The 25,849-nt window shown below is 37.8% G+C and overlaps 1 protein-coding gene across 1 annotated transcript in view; it reads right to left on the bottom strand.

Annotated features, from left to right (window-relative positions):
- The window catches only part of ITPK1 (inositol-tetrakisphosphate 1-kinase), a 159,178-nt gene that overhangs the window by 34,589 nt on the left and 98,740 nt on the right, over positions 1 to 25,849 (bottom strand). The window contains exon 4 of the mRNA XM_070753029.1: positions 15,607 to 15,724. Coding sequence (XP_070609130.1) covers positions 15,607 to 15,724 — 118 coding nt within the window. The remainder of the gene's footprint in view (positions 1 to 15,606; positions 15,725 to 25,849) is intronic.

Genomic DNA, 25,849 nt, shown 5'->3' with positions numbered 1-25,849 from the left:
CTTCTCTTTGCCAAGAAAGAACATTTTGCTCCATTCACGCCCATTGTCCTGGGACCTAAGCCTCTGCCACCAGCCAGGAAAAAATCTCTGTCAAAGACAGACCACCAGCAAGCTCCACCAGATAGGCATGTTTGTTTACAACTCAGCATTGTATTTTGGTACTGTTAAATGATCGCTTTTTCTCTCTTTTCTCTTCCCTGCTCATTTGTCCATTGTGTGCTTGGTTTTTAAACTTTTATTTTTAACTGGTGTGGGCCACTTAAGAATAAAATATTTTATTTTAAAAGTAAAATCATAATATAATCTGATTAGGATTATAAACAGTAAAATAATAGCAATATAAATGTTTCTAATTTATAAACAAACCCATGCATGAATTAAAAATTATAATATGTGTTGCATAATATCACATGTGTTGAATAAGGGTTACTACATGAATGTTATAATAGAAAACCAGTAATTTAAGACTGGTTATAAAGAAAATACTGTGTTTGCTTAAGACACTGTTTCTTATTCTAAATATATTACACAATAGTGTTCTAATATCACCACCGCAATATTTACTTGATTATTTTAAACTGGTTGTATTAAATTAAATCTATAATCTTGTGCCCATTAAAATAGTCTTGATAAAAATTCAATATATGTGGATGCAATAAACTGAGGAAGATCGTATTACACTGTTCCCTCGCTTTTCGCGGGGGATGCATTCCGAGACCGCCCGCGAAAGTTGAATTTCCGCGAAGTAGAGATGCAGAAGTAAATACACTATTTTTGGCTATGAACAGTATCACAAGCCTTCCCTTAGCACTTTAAATCCCTAAATTGCAATTTTCCATTCCCTTAGCAACTATTCAGATTATTACTCACCATGTTTATTTATTAAAGTTTATTTAAAAAATATTTATTAAAGGCAGACGAAAGTTTGGCAATGACATATGACGTCATCAGGTGGGAAAAACCATGGTATAGGGAAAAAACCCGCAAAGTATTTTTTTAATTAATATTTTTGAAAAACCATGGTATAGACTTTCCGCGAAGTTTGAACCCGCAAAAATCGAGGGAGCACTGTATATCTATCCTAATGGGTCAATCAATTGGAAAGATATAACCAATGAAACAACTGAAAAACCTCCCACTTCTTCTGAATTCTTGGAAATCCTAAGAAAAAGGTGGAATAGTCTACTTCAATATGTAGCACAGAATACTTTTCTAAAACAGATCCAGCCACAATATGGAATATTGTTCAATTAATCTATCTATCCTAGTACTGTCTGCTATAATAGGCAGCAGCTCTCTAAGGATCTTACCCAGAGGGCTCTTTTAACACCTCTTTGGAGAGACTGAACCAGCATGGCTGTTACTTATTTATGGCTCCTGAACATATGGAAGCCCATTCTTAACACAAATAGAGTTTGGGGTTTTTTTTAACCTTCAGAATCATCTAATAATATGCAAATATAAAAATCCTTACAGAAACTGTAGGTTATTTAGCATATGGTTTTAAGCAAATGATATACTTAATATACAGTATATGCCTTGGGAAATAAAGGAATCTACCTTCCCTTCTCTATTAATCCTCACTTATATAATAGAATGGATTTATTCTGAAGCAATTATTTTGTTTGCCATTGAAAGAACATCCGGTTCCCACCACCTGTTTCTTTGATCACCACAGCTATAATTCATTCTAAAAAACATCTTTCAATAAACATGCTTATAGATCTCTCTCCCTCCCTCTCTCTTTTCTTTTTAACACAATGATCATTTCATTGTTTTATTTTAAAAAATGGAGAAATATATTATTTTCATACCAGAGCTTTTTCATATAAAAAGCTTTTCAGCCAGTACCCAATGGCAGCTGCATCATCTTCTTTCAATTCCAAAAATCTATACTCATGCTTTTCTTTTTCCCTTATAGCAAAGCTGTAATCTAACACAATGAACAGGTAAAACTGCCAAGATTTACCCAGACTTCTTTGATGAGCTGGAGAGTGTTTTTTTTAAAAAAAAAGGGTTTCAGTTTTCTCAATATAACCCTTTAGGTTCCTGTTGATTAAAAAAAGCACAAGAAACAGAAAGCCTACCATTAGGAAAGGTTTTTAGTGCAAAGTTTCAGCCCCAGAACATGTAAAACAAGAATAAAGTACAGTGGTACCTCTACTTACGAACTTAATTTGTTCCATGATCAGGTTCTTAAGTAGAAAAGTTTGTAAGAAGAAGCAATTTTCCCCATAGGAATCAATGTGAAAGCAAATAATGTGTGCGATTAGGGAAACCACACACATGGTGGAGGGTGGAGGCCCTGTTTCCTCCCAGGAGATTCCTAGAAAGGCCCCACAGAGGCTTCTCCCCACCTTTTCCGGTTCTGTTTCCTTCCAGGAGATTTCTAGAGAGGCCCCACAGAGACTTCTCCCTGCCTTTTCCGGTTATAGTTTCGGAGGCTTGGGTTCTTCTGCCGCACGAATCCCAGCGACCAGTTAGGTCCCACAGAGTGGGCCTTCTCCAGGTCCCGTCAACTAAACAATGTCGTTTGGCGGGGCCCAGGGCAAGACCCTTCTCTGTGGCGGCCCTGACCCTCTGGAACCAACTCCCCCCAGAGATCAGAATTGCCCCCACCCTCCTTGCCTTTTGTAAGCTCCTTAAAACCCACCTCTGTCGTCAGGCATGGGGGAATTGAGATATACCTTCCCCCTAGGCCTATACAATTTATGCATGGGATGTTTGTGTATATGTTTTGTTTTTAATAAGGGTTTTTAGTAATTTAAATATTAGATTTGTTATATGCTGTTTTTATTATTGTTGTTAGCTGCTCCGAGTCTACGGAGAGGGGCGGCATACAAATCTAATAAATAAATAAATAAAATAAATAAAATGGTTCTTGAGAAGAGGCAAAAAAAACTTGAACGCCCGGTTCTTATCTAGAAAAGTTTGTAAGTAGAGGCGTCCTTAGGTAGAGGTACCACTGTATATCATTCTTTGTATCAACTTTCCTCAACCAATGCTGCCCAATTCCCACCTAGGGGATCACAGTTGGGAAAGACAATTTATTTGCATAAACCTCCCCCCCCCGTGTGTGTGTATGTGTGTGTGTTTGTGTGTGCGTTTGTGTGTTATTTGTTAAGTGAGTTTTGCTCCAGCTTTTACCTTTCTTGCCACAGTTCTTAAGTAAAGCTGGCTTCCCCATTGACTTTGCTTGTCAAAGGTCGCAAAAGGTGATGACATGACCCCAAGTCACTGCAACTACATGCCAGTTGCCAAGTGCCCAGATTTTGATCATGTGACCATGATGATGCTGCGACAGTCATGTGAAAACTGGTCATAAGTCACTTTTTTCAGTGCTGTAACTTCAAACAGTCACTTAATGAATGTTTGTAAATCAAGGACTAACTGTAGAGTGGGTGATTAATTAGAAATAATATCAAATAGTAACTGATGTGAAACATAAAAGCTAGAGTATGAAACAGCTATGAAAATATGTACATGAATGGTACAAGCTCCCTTCTAACCTGTAATAAAGAGTGGGTGTGTTTTCCCTTCACTGGCAATTTATGTCATGGAAAAACTTTTGTAAAGAAGAAAGTTGAATAGATGACAAAAGTACAACCATAGCTCAGACTTTATGATAGCTATGTAACATGTCGGTTTAGATATTCTTAAATAAAGAAACACTGAACTAAAAATCCTGAACCTAACTGGAAAAACAAAGCAGATAATTTTCTCCAAATAAGTCACCGGAGCAATTTCCAGTCACATCAAGGAAATAAGGGCATGGGCCATGATAGTGAATTCTGGAACTCGTAGTTCAGCAAATCAGAAGGACATCAGGCTGATAAAGAATGGTTTGAACTAGAAAAGTGCATCTTTTTTGTTATGGGTCATGGCCAAGGAGGACAAACTGGTTTCCAGTTTGCATTGCTTTCATTTTGATACTGCTCTAGTCATACTTCCAAGATACATTTCATTACTCTCAGCACAAGCCAAAATACAAACGAACAAAACGTTTTCCCCAACTGTCACTGATTGACAATATTTTGGACCACAGGAGAGGCTCTCTCAACATTTTGCAAAATTGTTGGTGTGAGTGTTCTATTTTTCATATATCTATGTATAAAACATACGATGACATTAAGTGCTGTCTTTTCTTCCACTTTCTGTTTGCTGGGCATTATATTTGGGTAAGGAACAGGAACAGTGATGTGTCCATTATTGCATTTGGGAAATCTAAAAGACATTTGTTTTATTGACGGAAAAAACTTGTCATAATTGTGGCCAATCCAGGGGTGGGTTTCACTTACCTTCCCTACTGGTTTGAATTGCAACAGAAGTGCACGGCCCATCATACCGCACAAATGACCCTGTATGCATGCACAGAAGCTTCTGCGCATGCGCAGAGGTTTCTTAGATGGGTGTGGCAACTGGAAAATCAGTTTGGGGATGTGAACATTGCTGCCGGTTTGGTAAGTGGGTGAAATTTTCTGCCACCGGTACTTGAGAATCGGTCCAAACTGGCAGCAACTCACCGCTAGGCCAATCATACAATGCCTTGAATCAAACTAAAACATAGTTTGAATCCTTCAAAAATCTTTATCTTGTAGTGCTTTAACAAAAATAAAAGACACTAAAACACAATTTGAATACTGAAAAGCTGTAAAATCAAAGGTAGAGTGAGGTAGTCTTCAAAAATTTAGTATTTAGGAAAGAACTAAAAAAAGGATGACTATGGTATCCCACTTTTAGTTAAAGTTAATAAGAAAAGTGGCATGAAACATAATAAATGTAATTTAACAATAACAATGGTGCCAAAAGACCAATTTAAGAAACAAAATACGTTGCAGTTTTTACTGAGTACATCTATCATTGTAGGACATCTACACAAATTTTATATTAATTTAACCTATGTATTATTTCAGGGATATATGAACATTTATTGGAAAAATTGGGATAAGAATGATTTTGGATTCCATACCATAAATAATTACAGGAGAACCCAGGGGGAGGATATAAAAGGAACAAAGTGTAAAAAAGAAAGGGCATAAATATAGATAAAACTACTTACTTGACATTATCTAGTCAGTCTATCTACAAAAGCTGTGTGCATATGGAAACTTTTGAAGTTGGTAAATAAATCAGAAATAAGTAGCAAAACTAAAAACAACTCTTGTTTTGGAAACAGGCATGACCTTTGTGGGACAGTTGAGTCAGTAAAGATCTAGCCCCATAAATTTTGAAATAATTAAGAGATTTACAATTGAGAAAGAGGAATAAATTATGTTTCATGATAAATTCTGGTCTCAAAATCTGAGGAAGGAGGGAGGGAGGGAATGAAGGAAGGTGGGGGAGGAAACCCAAGGACTCCAAGGTCTGTTTCAGTCCTATGATATGCAGTGTTTCCCAAACAGTCTTGCACAGAAGCTATAACTTCAACTCTTGAGAGACAAGCAAATTCCAGAAAGCCACAATTTACAGCTTGCTTTTTATCCTCTTCCAGATGTTAGTCAGGCCAAAAAACATTTCATGAAATCAAAAGGGGGGCCTGGGTTACTCTGCAAATCTGTATGGTTAGATATGGGTGCTTCTATGGGGAAAACATACATTTAGATCATTGTTCATCTTCCAAAGGAATACAGTGACTTTCTTCCTGCAAGTAGTGAAAATCAAAATCAGCATTGGAAGACAGAATAAAAACCCACATGACTTTTTGGGTGAAACCAGGAGTACAATTACGACTAGATCTCATAGAATTCCCCCAAATACACACACACTTCTGATTGAGAACACTGAGCTTTAGATTTCAAAAAAAAAAAAAAAAGCTTTCTTCAACTTTACTCTCTAGATGTGTTCCTAAGAAAGTCTTAGTCAGGCTTAAGCAATAAGCAGAAGCCTATAAACAAATAGCATCACATGTCTTTATCAACTGACCCTTTTCTGCAGGCTAACTCACTTAAAAACATAAGAACATAAGAAGAGCCATGCTGAATCAGGCCAAAGCCCATCAAGTCCAGCATTCTATGTCACACAGTGGCCCACCAATTGTACATGGGGATCTTGAGCAGAAAGGGAAGGCAAAACTCTTTCTTTCCCCTGACCTCAAGCAAATGGTACTCAAGGGAATCCTGCCTGCCTCAAGCAACATAGAGGCGGCACATGGACATCTGTTTCAATAACCACCGATACACTTGGCTTCCATGAATCTGTCTAATCCTGCCTTGAAGCTATCAAGGCTGACAGCTGTCACGACCTCTTCTGGAAGTGAATTCCATAAACCAACAACCCTCTGGGTAAAGAAATATTTCCCTTTATTTGTCCTGCTTTCTTACCTATGAGCTTTAGGGAGTGCCCCTTCGTCCTAGTATTGTGTGATAGAGAAAATATTTTTTCTCTATCCACCTTTTCTATCCCATGCATGATTTTATACACTTTGATCAAGTCACCCCTTAAACGCCGTCTGTCAAGACTGAAGAGACCAAGGCTGCAATCTGGTTTCATAAGGGAGGTGCTCCATTTCTTTGATCATACTTGTTGCCCTTTTTTGCACATTTTCCAGTTCCATTATACCCTTCTTGAGGTGGTGACCAGAACTGTACATAGTCCTCCAAATGTGGTCTCACCATTGATTTGTAGTTACTGGCTTATTTTTGATTCCCTTCCTAATGATGCCAAACATGGGATTTGCTTTTTTTACTGCTGCTGCGCACTGGGTTGACATCTTCATTGAGCTGTCCACCAAAATCCCAAAGCTTGTGGATGGTGGAATCAAAACTCGAATGAAAAAAAGTTTGTCTCAAAACCCCAGCAGGATTTTGGCACAAAACACTTGCAGCATAGGGCTTTGCAGCCAGCCCACCAAAACCAGAGGGAGTCCTCTTTTATCTCTGGGGGCTGGCTGAAAATTGGCATTTGCTGTAAATGTTCCCTGCTAAAATCCTCCTTCTATTTGAAGATGGGTATTTTTTACCCAGTCCCCAGAAACTAGAAGGAATCCTCTCTTAGCAAGTGGCAGAGGTTTATGATCTTCTCTGCTGGCTTCATCATTAAGCCAGCAAGGAAAATTGTAAATAGTAATCACACGAATGCCAAGCACCCAGATCACAATCAAACAACCATGGGGGGGTGGGGGGGGTTTCAATGGTTGCAACTTCAAGCATGAATCATTAAGTCCCTTTGTTCATTGCCATCATAATTTCAAATAGCTGCTGGATGAATGATTAAGTGAGGACTACCAGTGAGGGACAGTTAGCCACAAAGTGTTTGCTGTAAGTGACCAATTTAATATCTGCCAAAATTACCAAAGAACCCAAAGCGGACACCTCCCTTCCTGTTGCCTATATTTAGCTTTCCCCAACTCAACATATAACACTTACTTTGCTGCTTTAGCAGACTTCCTTTTTCATCAAAAGATAAGTGAAGTAATTTCATCCCAACCATTTCTGTCTTGTTTTATCATGTTCATTCTTCCATATTAATGGGACTATCCAAATTCAAGTGTTGTTCTCTGCCTTCCATGCTAGTTTTGAGGGGAGGGGAGAAGAGTGCCTTTAAATGGGGAAGCACTGCAGTTTTCTCAGGGAGGATTTCTGGAAGTGGTCTGCCAATGCCTCTTTCCTTGGGCTGAGAGTGACTGGCCCTAAGTCATCTTAGGCTTTCTGTCTAAGGTAGGACTACAACTTGGAGACTCCTGTTCTCTAAGTTTGATGCCTTAATCCAAGGGAGGGTTCTAACTTACCTTGCTGCCTCCCGCGCCATGCAACTGCGCCTCGTGGGTGCGCGCATGCTCTGCGTACGTGTGCATGAGCAGTGCCAAAAAAAGAAAAAAGATTTCCCTCCCAAAAACCGAAAACAAGATGGTGATACATGCAGTGCTGGAAATTTGGCTTTTGCACATGCTCAATTTAAAAAAAAAAAAAAAAACCAGACACCCCCCCCACCCCCACCCCCCCACACACAAAAGGCAGCATTCACAGACCAGCACAAAGCAAATTGGTTTCGTGACATCGTCATAACATCACCAGTGGGTTGCTACCAGTTTGGGCAAAACAGTCCGAACCTGGAGGAAGCCACTTTTGCCTTAATCACTATACCAAACTAGTCCTCTCCTTCCATGCATTACATGACCCCAAATATATGACATGCTCCTTTTCTTTCTGGTAAATAGGAAATAGTCCATAATCCCTCTGGACTACTGGAAATCAATGTTCCCTCTAAGCTGCGTGGTTGCGTGGCCGCGCAGCCATCAGGAACCCGCCGCGCACCCTTTTTTGAAGTGGTGCAGTCCACTCCGAGTCTGAAATTACTTGCTTGCTCGCCCGCTTCTCCGAGTTCCGTTCTTTTCCCCAGCTTCAAGGCTTGGAGGAGTTGTTTGGTGGGAGGACTCTATGTCTACTTTTTGGACTGTAGTCACTAGTACTTCAAACGGAAGTCCTGGCCAAGAAAACAACTGAATTTATAGCTTTCTAGAGTCCCTGTGTTGGAGTCCACAAAGAGGGGCGGCATACAAATCCAATCAATCAGTCAATCAATCAATAAAATAAATTAAATAAATAAATTTATTCCAATCCTCTCCATTCCTGTTCTCCCTTGCCATGCGCTCCTCTTTCCCGCCCTTTGTATGATCCTGGCACTTTGCCCCAAATCCACTAGGGATCGCCTTCTGCCAAGAGAAGGGAACATTAGGCACTTCCCTATTGGTCCACTGGAGGGTGAACATCATGGCTGACTTTCCAGAGGAAGCTGCGAAGAAAGTGACATCACAAACAATTGCCATTCTAGGACGCCGCACTCGCTCTCTTTAATGGCCCAGGTGTTCCAATGTTATGCTGAGGAAGCTGAGAAGAGGTGACATCACAAACAGCACTAGGGCTCCATAGTCGCTCTCCTTAACAGCCCAAATGTTCCAGCATTATGCTGAAACACACACAGACACACACACCCCAGGGGTGACAGGGGTGTCTTTCCCCCCAGTCTTTGTTTCCAGAGGGTAAGTCATCTATGTGCCAAATTTGGTTGAAAGTGGTCCAGGCATTCCAGAGTTAGACTGGAACATACATACACATACAATACATACACATGCAAGCAGGCAGACAGATAGGTAGATAGATAGATTCAGGAGTTGCTAACAAGGAATAAAAGTAGTTTTTAAAAAAAAATCTCGGTCAGCCGCAGCAGGTGGCAGCACTTCTCTGAATTTGGCTGATCTCAAAATAGCTAAGAAGGGTCAGGCCGAGTTATTACTTGCATACTTAGAACACCAAGAAATGCGAGGATTATAAGATACAGCGTGAAGATGAAGTGTCTCAGCGGAAGGCAAACGCAAACCGCTGTTGCCGAGATAAAATATGTATAAACATTTGTGTAGTCAAGAGGTACGATATTTGATGGTATCTTTAACATGACATGAACTGAAAAACCTGATGGGGAGGTAAGAGTCATCCACATCAAATACAGTAAGTCCTTGAATTTGCAACCCCAATTGAGCCCCAAATTTCTGCTGCTGAGACATTTGTTAAGTGAGTTTAGCCCCATTATAGGACCTTTCTTGTCACAGTTGTTAAGGAAATAGCTGCAGTTATTAAGTTAGTAATACAGTTGATAAAGGTATCCAGTTTTCCTATTGATTTTTCTTGGCAAAAGATTACAAAAGGTGATGACCCTGGGATATGGCAACTGACATAAACATGAGTCAGCTGCCAAGCATCTAAAGTTGGATCAAGTGAGTCTGGGGATGTTGCAATGGTAATAAATGTAAAAAATGGTCATTTTTCAGTACTGTTGTAACTTTGAAAAGTCACTAAATGAACTCTTGTCTGTCTAGCACAGTGATGCGAACCTATGGCACATGTGCTACAGGTGGCACGCACAGCCATATCTGTTGGCACACGAGCCATTGCCCTGGTTCAGCTCCAGCTGATTTTTGACTAGCAAGGAGACTCTCAGGCCGTTTTCTGCTTCCGGAGGGCAATGGAGGACGTTTTTGCCCTCCCAGGCTCCAGGGAAGCCTCTGGAGCCTGGAGAGGGTAGAAAATGGGCCTACTGAGCCCACCAGACATTGGGAACGGACTGTTTCCTGCCTCCAGAGGGCCTCTGGGTGGTGAGGGAGCCCATTTTCACCCTCCCCAGGCATTGAATTATGGGTGTGGGCACTCACACATGTACTATCGCATGCACACATGCACTTTCGCTAGCCGAGGGGAAAAAATGGTTCACCATCACTGGTCTAGGACTACATGTATTAAGATTAAAGTTAACTTAAAGTGTACAAATTAATGTGTTTATCGCAGCAGGAAGAAGAATAGGGAAGGGGGGGGTAAGTAATGCTTTTTATCAAAATCGGTGGTATTTATAGTATATTTAAGTAACAAGAGAGTATGGATAAGTAAGGGAAATATACAAGGTAGATTAAGTTATTAATTGCAGAGGCAACCTTTCTTTTCTATATACTCAATGTGCCTCCTCTGCATCACAAAGCAGTAATCCTTTCTCAGATTTTTAAAAAAACACTACTTTAAAATGTTGATGAAACAGTTACAGGTAAAATGCAGCATTCTGATAATTCCATTCCACCTGATTTTTTTTTCCAAACTAACATCAGAATGTCATCTAATTACAGCTCAAACCAATGACAGGACTATCTAAGAATGAGTTCGATTCATAACCTGATCAAAGAAAAAACACAAACAGAAGAAAAGGATATGACTGAACCTATGATTTTCTGGCATTTAGCTGTACAATACATAGAAGCAAACTAGCTGGCATTAAGTACAAAATAGGATAAGTAATTAAGAGCAGCTATTGCATTATAAGGAATAATTGTATAGATATTGACAAAATTTCAAAAAAAACCCTTCTTTCCACCATTAAATATCTTTGAAGTTAATGTGTAAACATAAAGTTGTCATTCTGTGTTTAGCATTCTAAAAGTCTTCTAAAACATAGACTCCTAACCAAATCAGTGTAGAAGAAATAGGAAATATAAACATTACTAAACTAGGCTCTGTCATTTCAACAGAGTTAGTAAAGAGAGAACCACAAAATAGTTGTGCTCCCATTTAAGGTATATAACAAAAGTATAATAGGAGAAAATAATAATCAGAGAAATTATATGATAAAGAATGAATAATGCCATGTAATAAACTGAGATTAATTCTAGATCTAATCAAGCTGAACTCTAGACCACCAGACCAGATTTCATAAACACTGAATATGTAAGATTACAGTCATTCTTAGCCAGTATGAAAAGACTGAATTAAAGAATTCCGTGTTAATAGATTTTCAAATTTATCATTCAAATAAGAAGCCTTTATTAATGGTGCACACAAGGTGGAAAAGGAAAAGAAGATAGATGTAAAAACTAGGATAATATAGCAAACATACACAAACTTGTAATTAACACACATTTACAACGGATTTATGTTTAAAAAGGTTATCAAAGCAAGAGGACAGAGTACTTTAATACGGGAGAGTTGGTCTTTGGAAATCTGATGTTGGCATCTGAACAGTCAACTTAATTCTAAGTCTATCGTTTACAAATGCATAAGGAAGAGTACAGCTCAGAAATTTTTTGAATGTAAAAAGTTGCAGATAAAATTCATGGTATATTAATGCTGGGAGTTTGTCACAAATAATTGCAACCCCAACACAGGTGACTGGGCCAGATATTTATTTCAGAGCAGATGAGACAGGGTCTGAAGACACTGATATTTGTTCTTTGTCATAAGTCAAACCATTTCCTTATCAGACACTGGATCGTAGATACCCTAGATCTTTGTGTGGACTCTTTAAAATGATCAGTCATGAAGTTCCAGAGAATTTCTAGAGTAGCATTCCCCAACCTTTCTGCTCTGCGAATCGGCAGGGGGGGGGAGAGAGAATGGTTATGCGCACACTGGTCCATTGATGTGAGCAGCGGGCACCCGCCACTCACACAAATAGAACTGGGTGCTCACTCACCCACTCTTTTCACAAGTGGAGCTGCACCTGTTGCACCTGTGACGCAGTGGGCCAAGGCCCAGAGGTAGGCTACAGACCAGGAGTTGGGGGACCTGTTCTAGTGAATGTATAGTACATTTCATATCAATGTCATTTCGGAGATAGCTAGAGAGGTGGAAGAGATTGCTCTTGCAAAAAGAGTATTCCTGCAAGCGACTCCTTGGTTTATCAAAGACCTAGACAACGAAGGAAGTAAAAGTATCTTCCTTAGAGATAAGAGGGTGGAAAATCAAAAACAGATTTGAACAAGTACTGATAGAACTTGAGGTTTACATAGCAACCCCCTCCTGAGACTCCCATACTTAGCAATCTTGAAGACATCACACATGGCCCCCAATTACCAAAAAGGAGTCTACCCATGACTTCAACCAATCATATTTTTCTGTCTTTGAGAAATGATTTGTAGTTTCCAGTTCTGTAAGACTGGATAACTTGACTAAAGAGCCTTCTGTTGCCTTAGATTAGTTTAGGTATTATGTGCATGAATTACTCAATGACAACAACCTACCATAAGCACCTATCATACCACAAAAATTAGCAATGTCAAGACTTAAAACATCTAATGCTAACTTTGCATACAGCTGTTACAAGTTAATTACATTTCGGTGGATGCGCTTAATCATTACTTGGCAGAGGGATGTGTGTGTACGTGTATGCGCATGTACTTTTGAAATAGCAGGGAAAAAATGTTAAATTGAACCAGAGATTATGATATAAAAGAACCCAGTAATACCCTGCAGTTAGAGGCTTTAGGTCTTTAATCATGCAGTACAATTTTTAAGATTGTGTTTTGGCAGGTAGAAAAGAATTCCTGTGACAGCTTGTTTCTACAGTAGCCACATTCCAAAAAATATAATCTTCAACATAATCAGAAGTATTTTGACTGTGGCATTGATTTCAACATACTCCGCTTTCATAAAATACAAACTTTTTTAAGGTCATCCCCCCAGTTATCTTTTACTTATTTTAAGCAACGTAAGATGTTTGCATATACTTGCAAAACACCAATTATACATTTGAGAAGGAAAATATATTTTAAAGTACATTCACGCATTTTCCATGCTCAACTTATCACAAATTCCCCTGCAAAGCAACAACTGTGTAAAAATATTTATTTTCTGCAAACATTTATTCTGACTTTGATAACACGAAATTGCTTGGGAAAAGTGCAAACAAGTTGATAATTGGGGAAGTATATAGGAATAGCAGCTAGTTGATAATACTCAATGTGTTTCCAACATATTTAAGAAAGAGGCATAGGGAAGATTTTTTTTTTTTTAAAAGAAACTTTTTAAAAGACTGTTTCAGAAACCCAATAATTAGCAAATAAAAAAGATCATATGTCATAAAATATAAAATGAAAGAGAGAGCAGTTTGTATTAAATTTGTTTTTTAATGATTAAAAAAATCAAGAAAAGCTTATTGTCAGGCCGAAGCCATTTTATTTGGGATCTTTGGCCTGCCACACTTTATACTATGCTACTATGCATTTTCTACTGTGGGAAATTGGGAGAGGGGATTGTATGAGGTTGTTAGTATGCAGCCACAACAAATACTTTCTAGAAAGCCAACATCACTTAATGTAGCCGAGCATTTACTGTCTGGATGCCCTTCATGACGCCTATGTGAAGCTCATAGCAGTTAACAATACCTAGGATTGAACTCACAGCTCCTGATTGTGAGTGGAAAGCTCCACCACTAGGCTACCACACTGCTTAGATAGGCAGATCTTATTTAATAATACTAAAATTATCACGACAGGATATAACTGGTTCCAATTAACTGATGGTGATTTTGCACTCTAGTTGTTTTGGAATTGCACCCAAGGCACCTATTTTTATTTTCTTTTGCCATAGTTGCTCTACTTCTATTTGCAGGCCTTTACATTTTATGATTTTATCCAGATCTATTTGTTTCTGCTGTCTCTAGTGCCCTGGAGACAGCAGAAGGTATTGTCCATTATCCATACTTTTGTTTTTCTGATTAAAAAAGTCTGGAGTGTTATATGGCACACATTTATCTGTGGCTATTTTGGGGCCTTGTCAGTTGTTGTACTTTGTTTTGCTACTATTTGTAATCTCTCTGTGTAATTTTCTTCCAGCAATCAACCGGATGGTCCACTGTTTCTGTTTTCTCAATTCTAGCTTTATACTCATTTATTCTTCATCCAGAATTAGCCACTGTGTCTCCTCCTCCAACTTTCCCTTAGCCATTGCCAGGTCTTGCTATCTACTTTGTCTACTAGTCTTTTTTATATATTAGTGATGTCATAATTTTTGTTGCCATGACACTCTCCTGTTCTATAAGACCGGTAGTGGCACAGTGGTTAGGATGCAGTATTGCAGACTAACTTTGCTCACATTGAAAGATGTCCAATTCCTTCGATCTTGACCGGTTCAAAGTTGATTCAACCTTCCATCCTTCTGAGGTCTGTAAAATTAAGGCCCAGATTGTTGGGGACAATAGGCTGACTCTGTAAATCGCTATGAAGCGGTATATAAATCTAAGTGCTATTGCTATTCACTGTTTGGTCATTTCTCGTAAGCCAGTTTGTTCTTCCCACTACTTAGTAATCCCTTCTGGCATACTAGCTTCAGAATGATTTCTTCAATATGTCCTTCAGATATTCTTTCTCTATCCTTTCTTCTTCTTCAACTGACTGGTGAAGTTACAACACTCCATACCCACCTATGCTTCTTGGTAAATAGTCATCTCTGCATGGATGAAATACATGATTGATTCACCGTCATTATTTTTTTGGTCTTATTATCCAGAGCTTTTAGTTCTGCTTGAGTCCAGTTCACTTTCCAGCTGTTGTCTAATGACTGGAATTGAATGACATTTCTGCCACTGACTTTGGACTTTAAGATTAGCTAGTAATTTTCTTCTTGACTTTGTTGTCAGTCTGAAGAAGATTCGGTTATTTGTAATTATCTTCTTAATTCAGACTCTTGATGTTATTTCCACAAAACGTTTTGATTCCTTCAGTTTTCAGTATTATACCTCCGTTGATAACAAGACATATTTGTCTAGTCCAAAGTCTATTAAAATATCTTACTTCATATTTGGACAGTGTTGAGCAGTGATACCATTTTATATGCTATTTATTTTATGCTATCATCTGTGTTCTTATTTATCTTTGTATCTTATTATACTCATTTTTTTCTGGTATGCATATGTGTAGTATTTTATTTCTTGCAGATATAAATCAGGAGGGAAGTGTTTTTAATAGGAAAGTGAACACAAGAACAAGGGGACGCAATCTGAAGTTAGTTGGGGGAAAGATCAAAAGCAACATGAGAAAATATTATTTTACTGAAAGAGTAGTAGATCCTTGGAACAAACTTCCAGCAGACGTGGTTGGTAAATCCACACTAACTGAATTTACACATGCCTGGGATAAACATATATCCATCCTAAAATAAAATACAAAAAATAGTATAAAGGCAGACTAGATGGATCATGAGGTCTTTTTCTGCCGTCAGTCTTCTATGTTCTATAAATAATTTCCTTTTAGTAGGAGTGAATGTATTTCTTCATATGCAAACACAAATGTAAAGTAGCTAAGTTTTACCAGCCCACCACTATTTTAGTCTTCCAATAAAACGGTTAGAGGCTTACCTTTCATATACAATTCTATCTGTCTAATAAGTTCGTAAGACTTTGATCGGTCCAGTAATGTCCTGATAGCAGGAAGAGGATCCAGAATGATAGTTTCAGGATGAGCATCAATATATTCCTAGGGAAATGAAGACATGGCATGTGATATTCTTCAGAGAAGAATTACAATTGGAAACTTAATACATGATAGAAAGATTCTTCGAGTTCAGCATATCTTCAATTAACAATAATTAAATTTCAAGTATTATCATAACAATCATTTAAATAATCGATGATGTGATTCTCAACCATATCCCAAAATTAAAGTGACAAAGAATATGGTGAATATATGGTATCTATAAACATTTATTTCTATTTATTTATTTATTTATTTGGTTGGATTTCTATGCTGCCCTTCTGATCTTAAATTGCCAATTCATACAACAACTTTGAAATCTTGATAGCAATGGTAGCATTAATATCTGATGAAGTCAGACTCATGCCTAAATAAAAAAAATATAAAGTAGTAATTCTGCTAATCTTATATCTAAAGACTTAAGACTGTATGCAAAATGTAGCCAATTATGTAATATCTCAAGTTCAGCAGAGTTACCAATATGTCACATCTTTAATCTAATCCAGATCTATATTCTATATCCACATCTTTAATCTAATCTAGATCTATATTCTCTATTCTATATTCACATCTTTAATTTACCGTAATCTTGATCTATATTCTAAAAAGCAAATTCAAAAATCTTTTAAAAACGTAATAATTTTAAAAAGCCCTAATAATCTCCTTAGTCCAAAATGCAGATCAATTCCGAACCTTCAACTGTTTTATTTCTGTCTTTAATCTGTTTAGTGCTATTTATGCCAAGGGTACAGATTCTATTTATATGCAACTCCGTGTTAAGCATTTAAAGGACAGTAGGATCAATCTAGTCTGAATAATAAGTGTGTACTCCTTCTATTACATTTTCAATACCATATAATCTAAACAAAAAGAAATAAAGATATTCCGAAAATTATTCTTTGCTTGGATTTTGGGACAGATATTAAGATATCTTAAAAAGCTCACAGAAAATCAACGCAATTCCTTCATTTGTAAATCATCAGAACTGCTTGCCAAAGAACAGTGACAGTAAACTTATTGAAGAGGTTGGTTTCCATTATTTTGCTTTTAAAACACGTGCTATAAAAGGGAATGAACAATTTATATCTCTACTTTTAAAAAATGTAATCTGTTTGTCAAACTGTTTATCTTCAAGTATTTTTTGTGGAAATCTTACTAAAACCTGGAAAAAAAATATTTTTAACAAAAATATTCTGATGTCATCAAAGCTGTAACTGCTTATGAAAGTAGGAATCCAGACTCATGACTATTATTTAATAATATATGCTGTTCCAATTAAAAATTACTCTAAATAACTTGTTAATTCCATATCTAGATTTTTTAAAAATGACAATAACAAACAGATCAAAACATTACAAATTGTAACAAAGATATAACAAACCTACAACCATTGCTACCTCCTTCTACTATTCTACCAGTCTATTATTCTACCAGTTTAAAAGGTCCTCTCAAAAGAGCCAAGTTGTAATGCCGTTCTGAAATTGTCAGACTTGGAGATGTTCTAGAGCAGGGGTGTGAAACTTGATTTCATTGAGGGCCACATCAAGATTGTGTTTGACTTTGGAGGGCGGGGGAGGGTGTGGTCAGGATGGGTGTGGCCAACTGTACGCCACTCACTGGTAGAGCGCCTATGGCAGCCAGAGTGCTCTACCAGCAAAATGATCTGCTGAGTTACATTTTGGCTGTGATGGCCTCCTGCAACTCTGCCAGCAAAAATGGAGTGCTGCCTGTGGCCCTAACAAGCTCTATTTTAAGCTGTGATGGCCTCCTGCAACCCTCTGCCAGCAACAACGGAGCTTGAGATGGCTGTACACAGACCTCACAGATTCCATTTTTGCTGGCCCAGGGCAGCCTCATGGACTAACCTCACAGGCTGAATCCAGCCCCTGGGCCTTGAGTTTGGCGCTCCTGTTCTAGAGATAGGCTGTTCCAGAGAAGTGGGACAATGACAGAGAGGTTTTGTCTCCTTTGTCCATGAAGATATCACCTCCGAGGAGTCAGGACAGAAAACTACAAAGAATATACTCAAACTAAATAAAGGAGGGGAAAAGATGAAAAGAAGCTAAGACAAAATGAAGCCATTTTGATGGCAAAAATTGTTTAGGCTTCTTTATCAAGATACAAAACAACTTTTATAGAATGTAATGTAGAAAAATGATGAAAAGGAAGTAAGAGGTACGAGAATATTGAACAATTCAAAGACTGCCAGGTGTAGATAATTAAGAAATGCTGAAATATAGAAATGTTTATGGAGTAGCTGTATGATTTTTTTCAGTCTCTCTCTCTCTTTTCCCAGAAGGGATGAGAAAAGAAAACTGGAGAAAATAACAAAGACCAAACAAAGAAGTAGAATGATTGTGGCAAACAAAAGCAAGGATAGTACTAATAGTAATAGACTTGGGTGTAGTTCCAAAACAACTGAGCATCACTTGAATACCATCAGCTTTGACAAAATCACCATCAATTGCCAAAGGTAGCTTTGCTTGAAACAGCTTAACAACTTTAAAGAGCAACATCTATCTATTCCCATTCCTTGGAAGGACTCAATAGGAGGACAAAAATGCCAAATTCAGTCTAAACCTCTCACTGTGCAACCATCCATAATAATTTATTAAATAAATGTAATATTTATTAAATAAATGTAATAATTTATTAAATATACTGTATATACTGTCTGACTCTCAGAGTGTCTTCTTGGTTTGTTTTACATAAGTTAAAGTTGGGTATATTAGCAAATAAAAATTAGCTGGATGCAGCAGGAATATAGGATGATTAGGAAATGTATACCTGTATCTTAAAGCAAAAAAAGATATGGACAGGAGTGAAAAGACCCAGGATGAATTTGGATTGGATAAAAAAAAGAATGACCAATGTGAAAGAAACACAATGAAGTGGCTTGGTTATAGGAGAACAAATGAAAAATCACTCTTTTAGTAATACTTGATCAAGATAGAGCCAAGGAATAATAGATAAACAATTAAATTTTTTTGAATCCTCTTGTATGGGTGGTGGGGGTGATGGTGTGTGTGTTGTTGTTAGGTGATGGGCACATGCACTGTGCACTGTTATATGTTTGTTTTATGTAAACTTTTAAAAATCAATAAACATTTATTTTAAAAAAAAGGAGAACAAATGAGGATCAAATCATAAAATAAATATATAAATGAATGAAAGGGTGGAGTGAAAGAGAAAGACTAACAGGTTGCTGATGTGACACTCAGAAAAGAGGCAAGGGAGAATTGTAAAGAACAAAAGGTATTGTATGAAGCAGAGTATCGACGTAACAAAAGCAAAAATGATTAATAAAGATAGTAAGCCATTAAGAAATATAGTGAATGATTATTGAATAAGCTACATTTAGCTAGATTTCTTTTTCTGTTCATTTCATGCTTTTATTATGTTACCTTATGTTTCCCCCCTTCATTTCTGCACTCTCCATAACTTTGCTCTTACTTTGAAAGTAAACAGCATAACATATATATTTGTATGGAAGTATACTGGTTTGTAGGCATATAAACAACAGGTTTTTTTACTGATGAAACTCATTAATTCTTTTTTGATGGAATAATAATGAATGCATGTAAGCAGGACTATAAAGAACATTGGAAAGAGGAGCTTTGAAAATGTGTTAGTGGAACATTTGTCCCTGAAATGTTAAAGCACTTGTGAGCTTTGCAAGGCTGGTGGGGTGACTTTGTGGCCTCTAAGTGACATACCTGTGTGTGTGTGTGTGTGTGTGTGTGTACAGTTTCTTTGATGACAGCCCTAATGGAAGCATTGTCTCTACCTGCACAGACAAGGAAAGACAACCTTTACCATTTCAAAAAGGGTTTTTGCTTGCATTGAAAACATGCCACAAACAGGAATCTGCATGCACATGCTGTAACGGTGGGATAAGCAGCCTCAAGTCTATGTGGAACTCCCCAATAGACATACAGTGGCACCTCAACTTAAGAACTTAATTCGTTCCATGACCAGGTTCTTAAGTAGAAATGTTCTTAAGTAAAAGCAATTTTTCCCATAGGAATCAATGTAAAAGATAATAATAATAATAATAATAATAATAATAATAATAATAATAATAATTATTATTATTATTATTATTATTAATTAGATTTGTATGTCGCCCCTCTCTGTGCAAACCCACTAGGAAAGAAATAAAAGCTCGGAATTTGGGTGGGAGGAGGAGGAAGAAGAGGAGGAGGATAGTCGCTGCTGAAGAAAGGGGAGGGGAGGGGAATGAAAAAAATCCAAAGCTTTAAGGCTTTAAAAAAAAAAAGAGGGACTCTGAGCCAGCGCCCAAAGAAAGGAAAATGCTCCTTTCGGTTTGGGCTGCCCAGAGTGAAGGGAGCGTTTCTTTTCTTTGGACACTGGCAGAGGTTTATTCCCTCTCCAAGCACCCAGAGAAAGGAAAATGCATTGTTCGCTCTAGACTGCCAAAGCCTCCTTAAGCGCCACTGAAAGGCTGCTCTGGCAGCCCAGAAAAGCCCAGAAAATGGCCAGGATTAAAGGGGGAGTGGCAGGAAACTGGCCGGGTCTTCGTGCCTCTCTCAAATTTCCTGGGAAATTTTTCCAGGCTTGGGTTCTTAAGTAGAAAATGTTTCTTAAGTAGAGGCAAAAAAATATTGAACATCTGGTTCTTATCTAGAAAAGTTCTCAAGTAGAGGCGTTCTTAAGTAGAGATACCACTGTACTTTTTTTTACCACTAAAATTAGGCTTGGTGATTTTCAACAGCCACCTAAGACAGAACTAAAGATTGGAAATACAATAAAAGAGTTTTTATAAAGGAAATATTCCCATCCTCTTACATTTCCTTCTAAATTCAGAAATTATATATAAAAAAGAGGCTGATCACTTTATCAGCAGAAGATTTGTGGCCCACTTATGGATAAGAAACTCAGGTGTGGATTTTGCCCATAAAACATTACTCATTGCTAGTTTAATCAATATGTAAAAACATTCCTGATTAGATATTATTAGAACAGTTCATCTTTCCCAAATTTGGAATTATGGGAATTGAAAATACACGGAAGACACAAATTGAGTGAAGGCTACCAGTGAATCATTTTCTAACTTCCTAGATCTTTCATGGGAGCAAAAACTGGGACATAGCATTGATAATATAAAATTGGATGCCTTTTAATTCTAAGAAGAATGGCTCAGTAATTGTTTCTCTTAAAAAGTGGGCTGAAACAGTCTGGAACTAAACAGGATCAATTCCTAGCGACAGAAATAGGTTTGTTTAAATTTAAAAGAGATAATGTGAAGAAATTAAGGAGAAACATGTAATACTTTAGAAATATTTTAACTGACTGCCACTTTATCATATTGAGTCTGAGAGGGCAGAAAGTCAATTCCAAACAATAAGGCTATACAAATCCTGTTTTAACTACAAGGCAAAAATAATTACAATGCAATTGTTCTATTAGGAACAAGCTTGCTTTTAATTTTCTACATATCCGGGAGAAAGAGAAGGAAATACAGCTAGACATCGTATTTTTCCAGGCTTTGCCAATAAACGAACAGTTGTGTGACCATGTCATCAACAGAAATATGCAACTTTTAAAATGCAAGCGAGGAAAATGCCCCCTTGAGCAACAGCAAAATAAAATGGCTATATTAAGGCATTGCATATTTTTAGCTTGACCCTGGAATTCTGCATCTGTATCTCTATTTTAGTTAGGCTCAAGGAGTAAAGCTGATGAGGAATACCTATTACCCTACACAATTTGTTAATGGATACGTCTCTTGGGACACCAGCTCAGTTATTTTCACATGGGAAAAAAAATTATAGAGGAATAGTCATCTTAATCCTGATAGTGGATCAATTTTAGGGCAAAGATTTATAGCGAAGACTATATTACATTCCACACTCTGTAATCCCATTTGGTGAACAAGAAACTACGGTAATTACTAGTTCACCTACAAAAACAAGCAATAGTGTAGAAAGAAAATATAGACGCAGAGTTTTCAAAATAATTCTTCCAAAAGCAGAATTCTAGGCAGGTTTCCTGGAATAGTATATAGTTATAGTTATCAGCAGGACAAAATAATCCAAAACATGTATTTTTTTTCCTGCTTTTTTGTATAAATGGGCTACTTTTTGGTGACTAGGAGCTGTACTTAGCACCATTTAAGTGGACTGAAGGATGCAATGGAGAAGGTGAAGAGATAGGGATGTTTCATTCCATCCAACCACGACTGGAAGGAGCAGGGACTGGGTGGGGCAGGGAGAGCGAATGGCCACGGGAGTGTGGCCAGCCAGCGGTCAATACTGCTTCTGCAACCTATTTGCTACCAGTTCTCCCGAACCGGTCCAAACCAGTAGCATTTCACCCTTGGCATTATCCCTGTTCAACAAGACTGCAAATTTTGCTTCCTGGCATGTATTCTTATAATCATCTACACATGCTACAAGAAATGGCAAGAATCAAAATATGAATGATATTATCACACTCATAATTTATATGTTGGCGATTTAAATCTTCTCTTCCAAGTACAGCATTACCAAATTTTTACTCAACAGGCCCCTTCAGTAACATTTTTTCTTTTATTTTCAGAAGTCAATTCCTAGAACTGTACTCCTGTCAGTCTCCCATTTTTGACCTGCATAATCTTCACAAACTATGTACTCTTTGTTGATGCATTTGACCCTAACTCAGATGGTGATCTATGGAGAGATTCAGTACCTAACAATGAACTGCTTTGTCCACATTTCAATACCTAACTTTTTACCAATTTTGGGGGTGGACAGTTATATTGGAGTGAATGTAAAAAGTCAATTACACTTCATTCAACATGAGTTATTTTTCAACTTTCACTGCCAATCTAGGAAGGTGGCCTTTAAGTTTATACATCAACCCCTTTTCAGTTTTAATATCTTTCAAAATAAACCTTACATATTTGAGGTTTAATTAAATATATATTACTTATATAAATTTTATTATAAGATACTCTAGGAAAGAGGTGGGCAATTAATTTTGCCATGGGGCCACATGAGAAATTGAGATGGTTTTAGAGGGCCGAATTAATATAATTAACTCAGTTCTACCCAATACTGTAAAGACCCAGACCCTGGCCTGACCTAAACACCCAGATCCACTCCACAGACCTCTAATTGTTTGCTTTACAGCAACACGGTGCACCACAGTCACTGTGCTGGAGTGTTTGCGTGGTTTCTGTGCTCAGACACTCTCGGTAGGACGTCGGGGTCCACTCCAGTATGAGGATGAAAGAGCTCACCGCGTCTGCCGGGACTCCTCCGGTTCCTGCTTTCCTCATGATTCATCAGGAAAGCAGAACTGGAGGAGTCCCGTCAGACGCGGTGAGCTCTTTCATCCTCGCACTGGAGCGGACCCCGACCTCCGCGGACTGGTCAGATATTGGGCGGGCTGGTCACAGACAACAGGCGGGCCACAGGTGGCCCATGGGCTGCCCCTTACCCAAGTCTGCTCTAGGATACATACTTTATTCCCTCGTTTTGGGGAAGAGAGGTGATATTTGATGAAGCTTTGCATAAGTTGGATGATGTCCAGAATATATTCAAACTTCTCCTCTAAAAATGTACCACAGAGAAAGACTACTAGCTCAAATAAATTATTGATGTACTCCTCCAGGAACTTTTTATTCACACAATGTTTTATAATCAACACAAAACTTCACTTCTAAATATATTATTGTACAAATTTATGAACTCTGTCAGGAAAAATGGTATTTCTAAATTTATTTTATCGTAATATACACAGTGTAGTGATCAATACTTTGTTTAAAAGAAAGCCTAAAAACAAACACCAATTATTTGCATTTGAAACAAATGATCATATTTTTAAAATATGTGCCCAGGAAAATGCTCATTCTTATATCTCAATCTTACTTTACTTGCTGAAATAAAATAAATGTAACATTGTTGTTAAAACTACTTTCAACCCCCTTTCTAGTACTTTTCCATTCAATAGGATCAATAATCTTCAGAACAAATTAAACACAAAGCAATTATGTTGGAGCATTTGAGCAAAAGGAACACGGAGCACAAATATATGATCCGAGCAGCAACAGAGGAACTGTAGCTCTGGGCAACGTACATTTGAAGCAATGGCAAAATCAATAATGCTTAAAGAACTGGTCATTGAACTAAAAGCATTCTACAGACTACACAGAGTGAATTCTAAGGAATATCTAAGAATATGGTATTCATTGTGTAATGAAACTGATTGGCTGCCATACAAGCATGCAGTGTCTAAATTAAAACAACAGCAACTAATTGCTAATGGAGATATAAGCAGATCTAAAGAGAACATTCACTGATGAACTCATCTTTCTTGTCTTAACCCTTTTATTCTGGGAGAAGAAAAAATCCAATCCTATCTTTAAAAAATCCTATCTTTTAAAAAAATTGTTTACAGCTTTTTGAAAAACGTTGGACAATGTCCAATGAACTGAAGAAACAAGGATGAAGAAGTAAGAAGTTAAACTAAAATTAATTAAAATGTATGTGTTTCATAAAAATCTCCATGTGAATTAAGCAGAATTTGTAAAAGAATCCTCTATAATGCAAAAGCATTCATCTGCATGGAACTGGGGTGTCATATTCGATTTCATAGAGGGCCACATCAGAGTTGTGTTTGCCCTTGAAAAACATGGCCAGAGTGGGCATGGCCAGCTTGACATCATTCGTGTCAGGGGCTCCTGTGGCAGCCCGAGTGCTCTGCCAGCAAAAGTGGGCTTCTGAGCTCTGTTTTCAGCCACGATGGCCTCCTGCAGCCCTCTGCTGGTGAAAACGAAGCTTGGAGAGCTGTGTGCGGTCCCTTGGGTCCTGTTTTCGGCCATGATGACCTCCTACAGCCCTCTGCCAGCAAAAGCAGAGTGGGGGGGGGCACTTGTAGGCTGAGGTCCATTTTCGCTGGCAGAGGCACCGCAGGCTAGTCCTGCGCTATTTCCAAGGCAGCTCCTTAGGCTAGATTTAAGCAACCCTCAGACCAAATGCGGCCTGCGGAACTTGAGCTTGATACCCCTGACACAAAATATAGTTTTCATTTTATATAATGTATTGTTTAGGTTCTTCTTCCAGTACTTTTTAGATTTTGATAGACATGTGTTTTCCTGATTCTAGACTCATCTTTTTATTAATGCTAAAATTTATCTTTTTCTCAAAGGAAGTCTTCAATGATAAATGTGAACCTTTTATTTCTATCCATCATATAAGCCATTCTTGTAATATTGTGTAAATAACATTATTTTTAGGGTTCCCCCCCCCTAAATGAATCCTTTCTAATAATATCTTATATTTTCTGTTTTTTAATAGATGAATTTTATCCATTGAGTTTGTAAAAAAGTGTTATGAGAATCACAGGAATCCTTATTTATTGCTGTTGTAAACAGTGTGGTCATAGAAGCTTCTCAGCTGCTCCTGGCTGGCTTTGCCCAACATCAGGATCTGCAGCCAAGCAGGAGCAATCAAGCAGACTGTTTCAGCAATTGCTGGTAACCAAGGCAAACAAGTATTCTCTTGAAATCTGAATGTAAAATCTGAATTCATAAAAATATGCAGTAAATTATACAAAACGGATTCCAAACTGTAAACAAACATCTTTTTCTGCTCAACTTCAATAACACGCTCCCTATTTCCATTTGTTGGCTACACTTTGAAATATCTTTCTGTGTGTATGTGTGCAGGGGGGGAGGAACAAATGAACTCTATTTTTAAGATAGGTTTTAACAGGTTTTTTTTCTTTTTTCCTTTGCATTTTTCTGTCATCTTTGCACAATATGTCCATGCTTTCACTATTTTTGTGTCAGGGGCTCCTAAAGTGGGCTTCTGAGCACTGTTTTCAGCCACGATGGCCTCCTGCAGCCCTCTGCTAATGAAAACGAAGCTTGGAGGGTTGTGTGCGGTCCCCTGGGTCCTCGGAGAGGGGCGGCATACAAATCCAATTAAATAAATTTTGTCTGATCCCATTTAAATTCCTTGCTTTTGTGAATTAAACTGCTTTACTTCCCTCTTCTCTAATTTAGTCAATTTGGTTAAGGCATCAGGCTAGAAACCAGCAGTCTGTGAGTTCATGTCCTGTCTTAGCCATGAAATCCAGCTGGGTGACTTTGAGCCAGTCATTCTCTCTCGGCCTAATTTG

Source organism: Erythrolamprus reginae, chromosome 1, assembly GCF_031021105.1.
Source record: "Erythrolamprus reginae isolate rEryReg1 chromosome 1, rEryReg1.hap1, whole genome shotgun sequence".
NCBI classification, from domain to species: Eukaryota; Metazoa; Chordata; class Lepidosauria; order Squamata; family Dipsadidae; genus Erythrolamprus; species Erythrolamprus reginae.
This window is presented reverse-complemented; position numbering and strand designations above follow the sequence as displayed.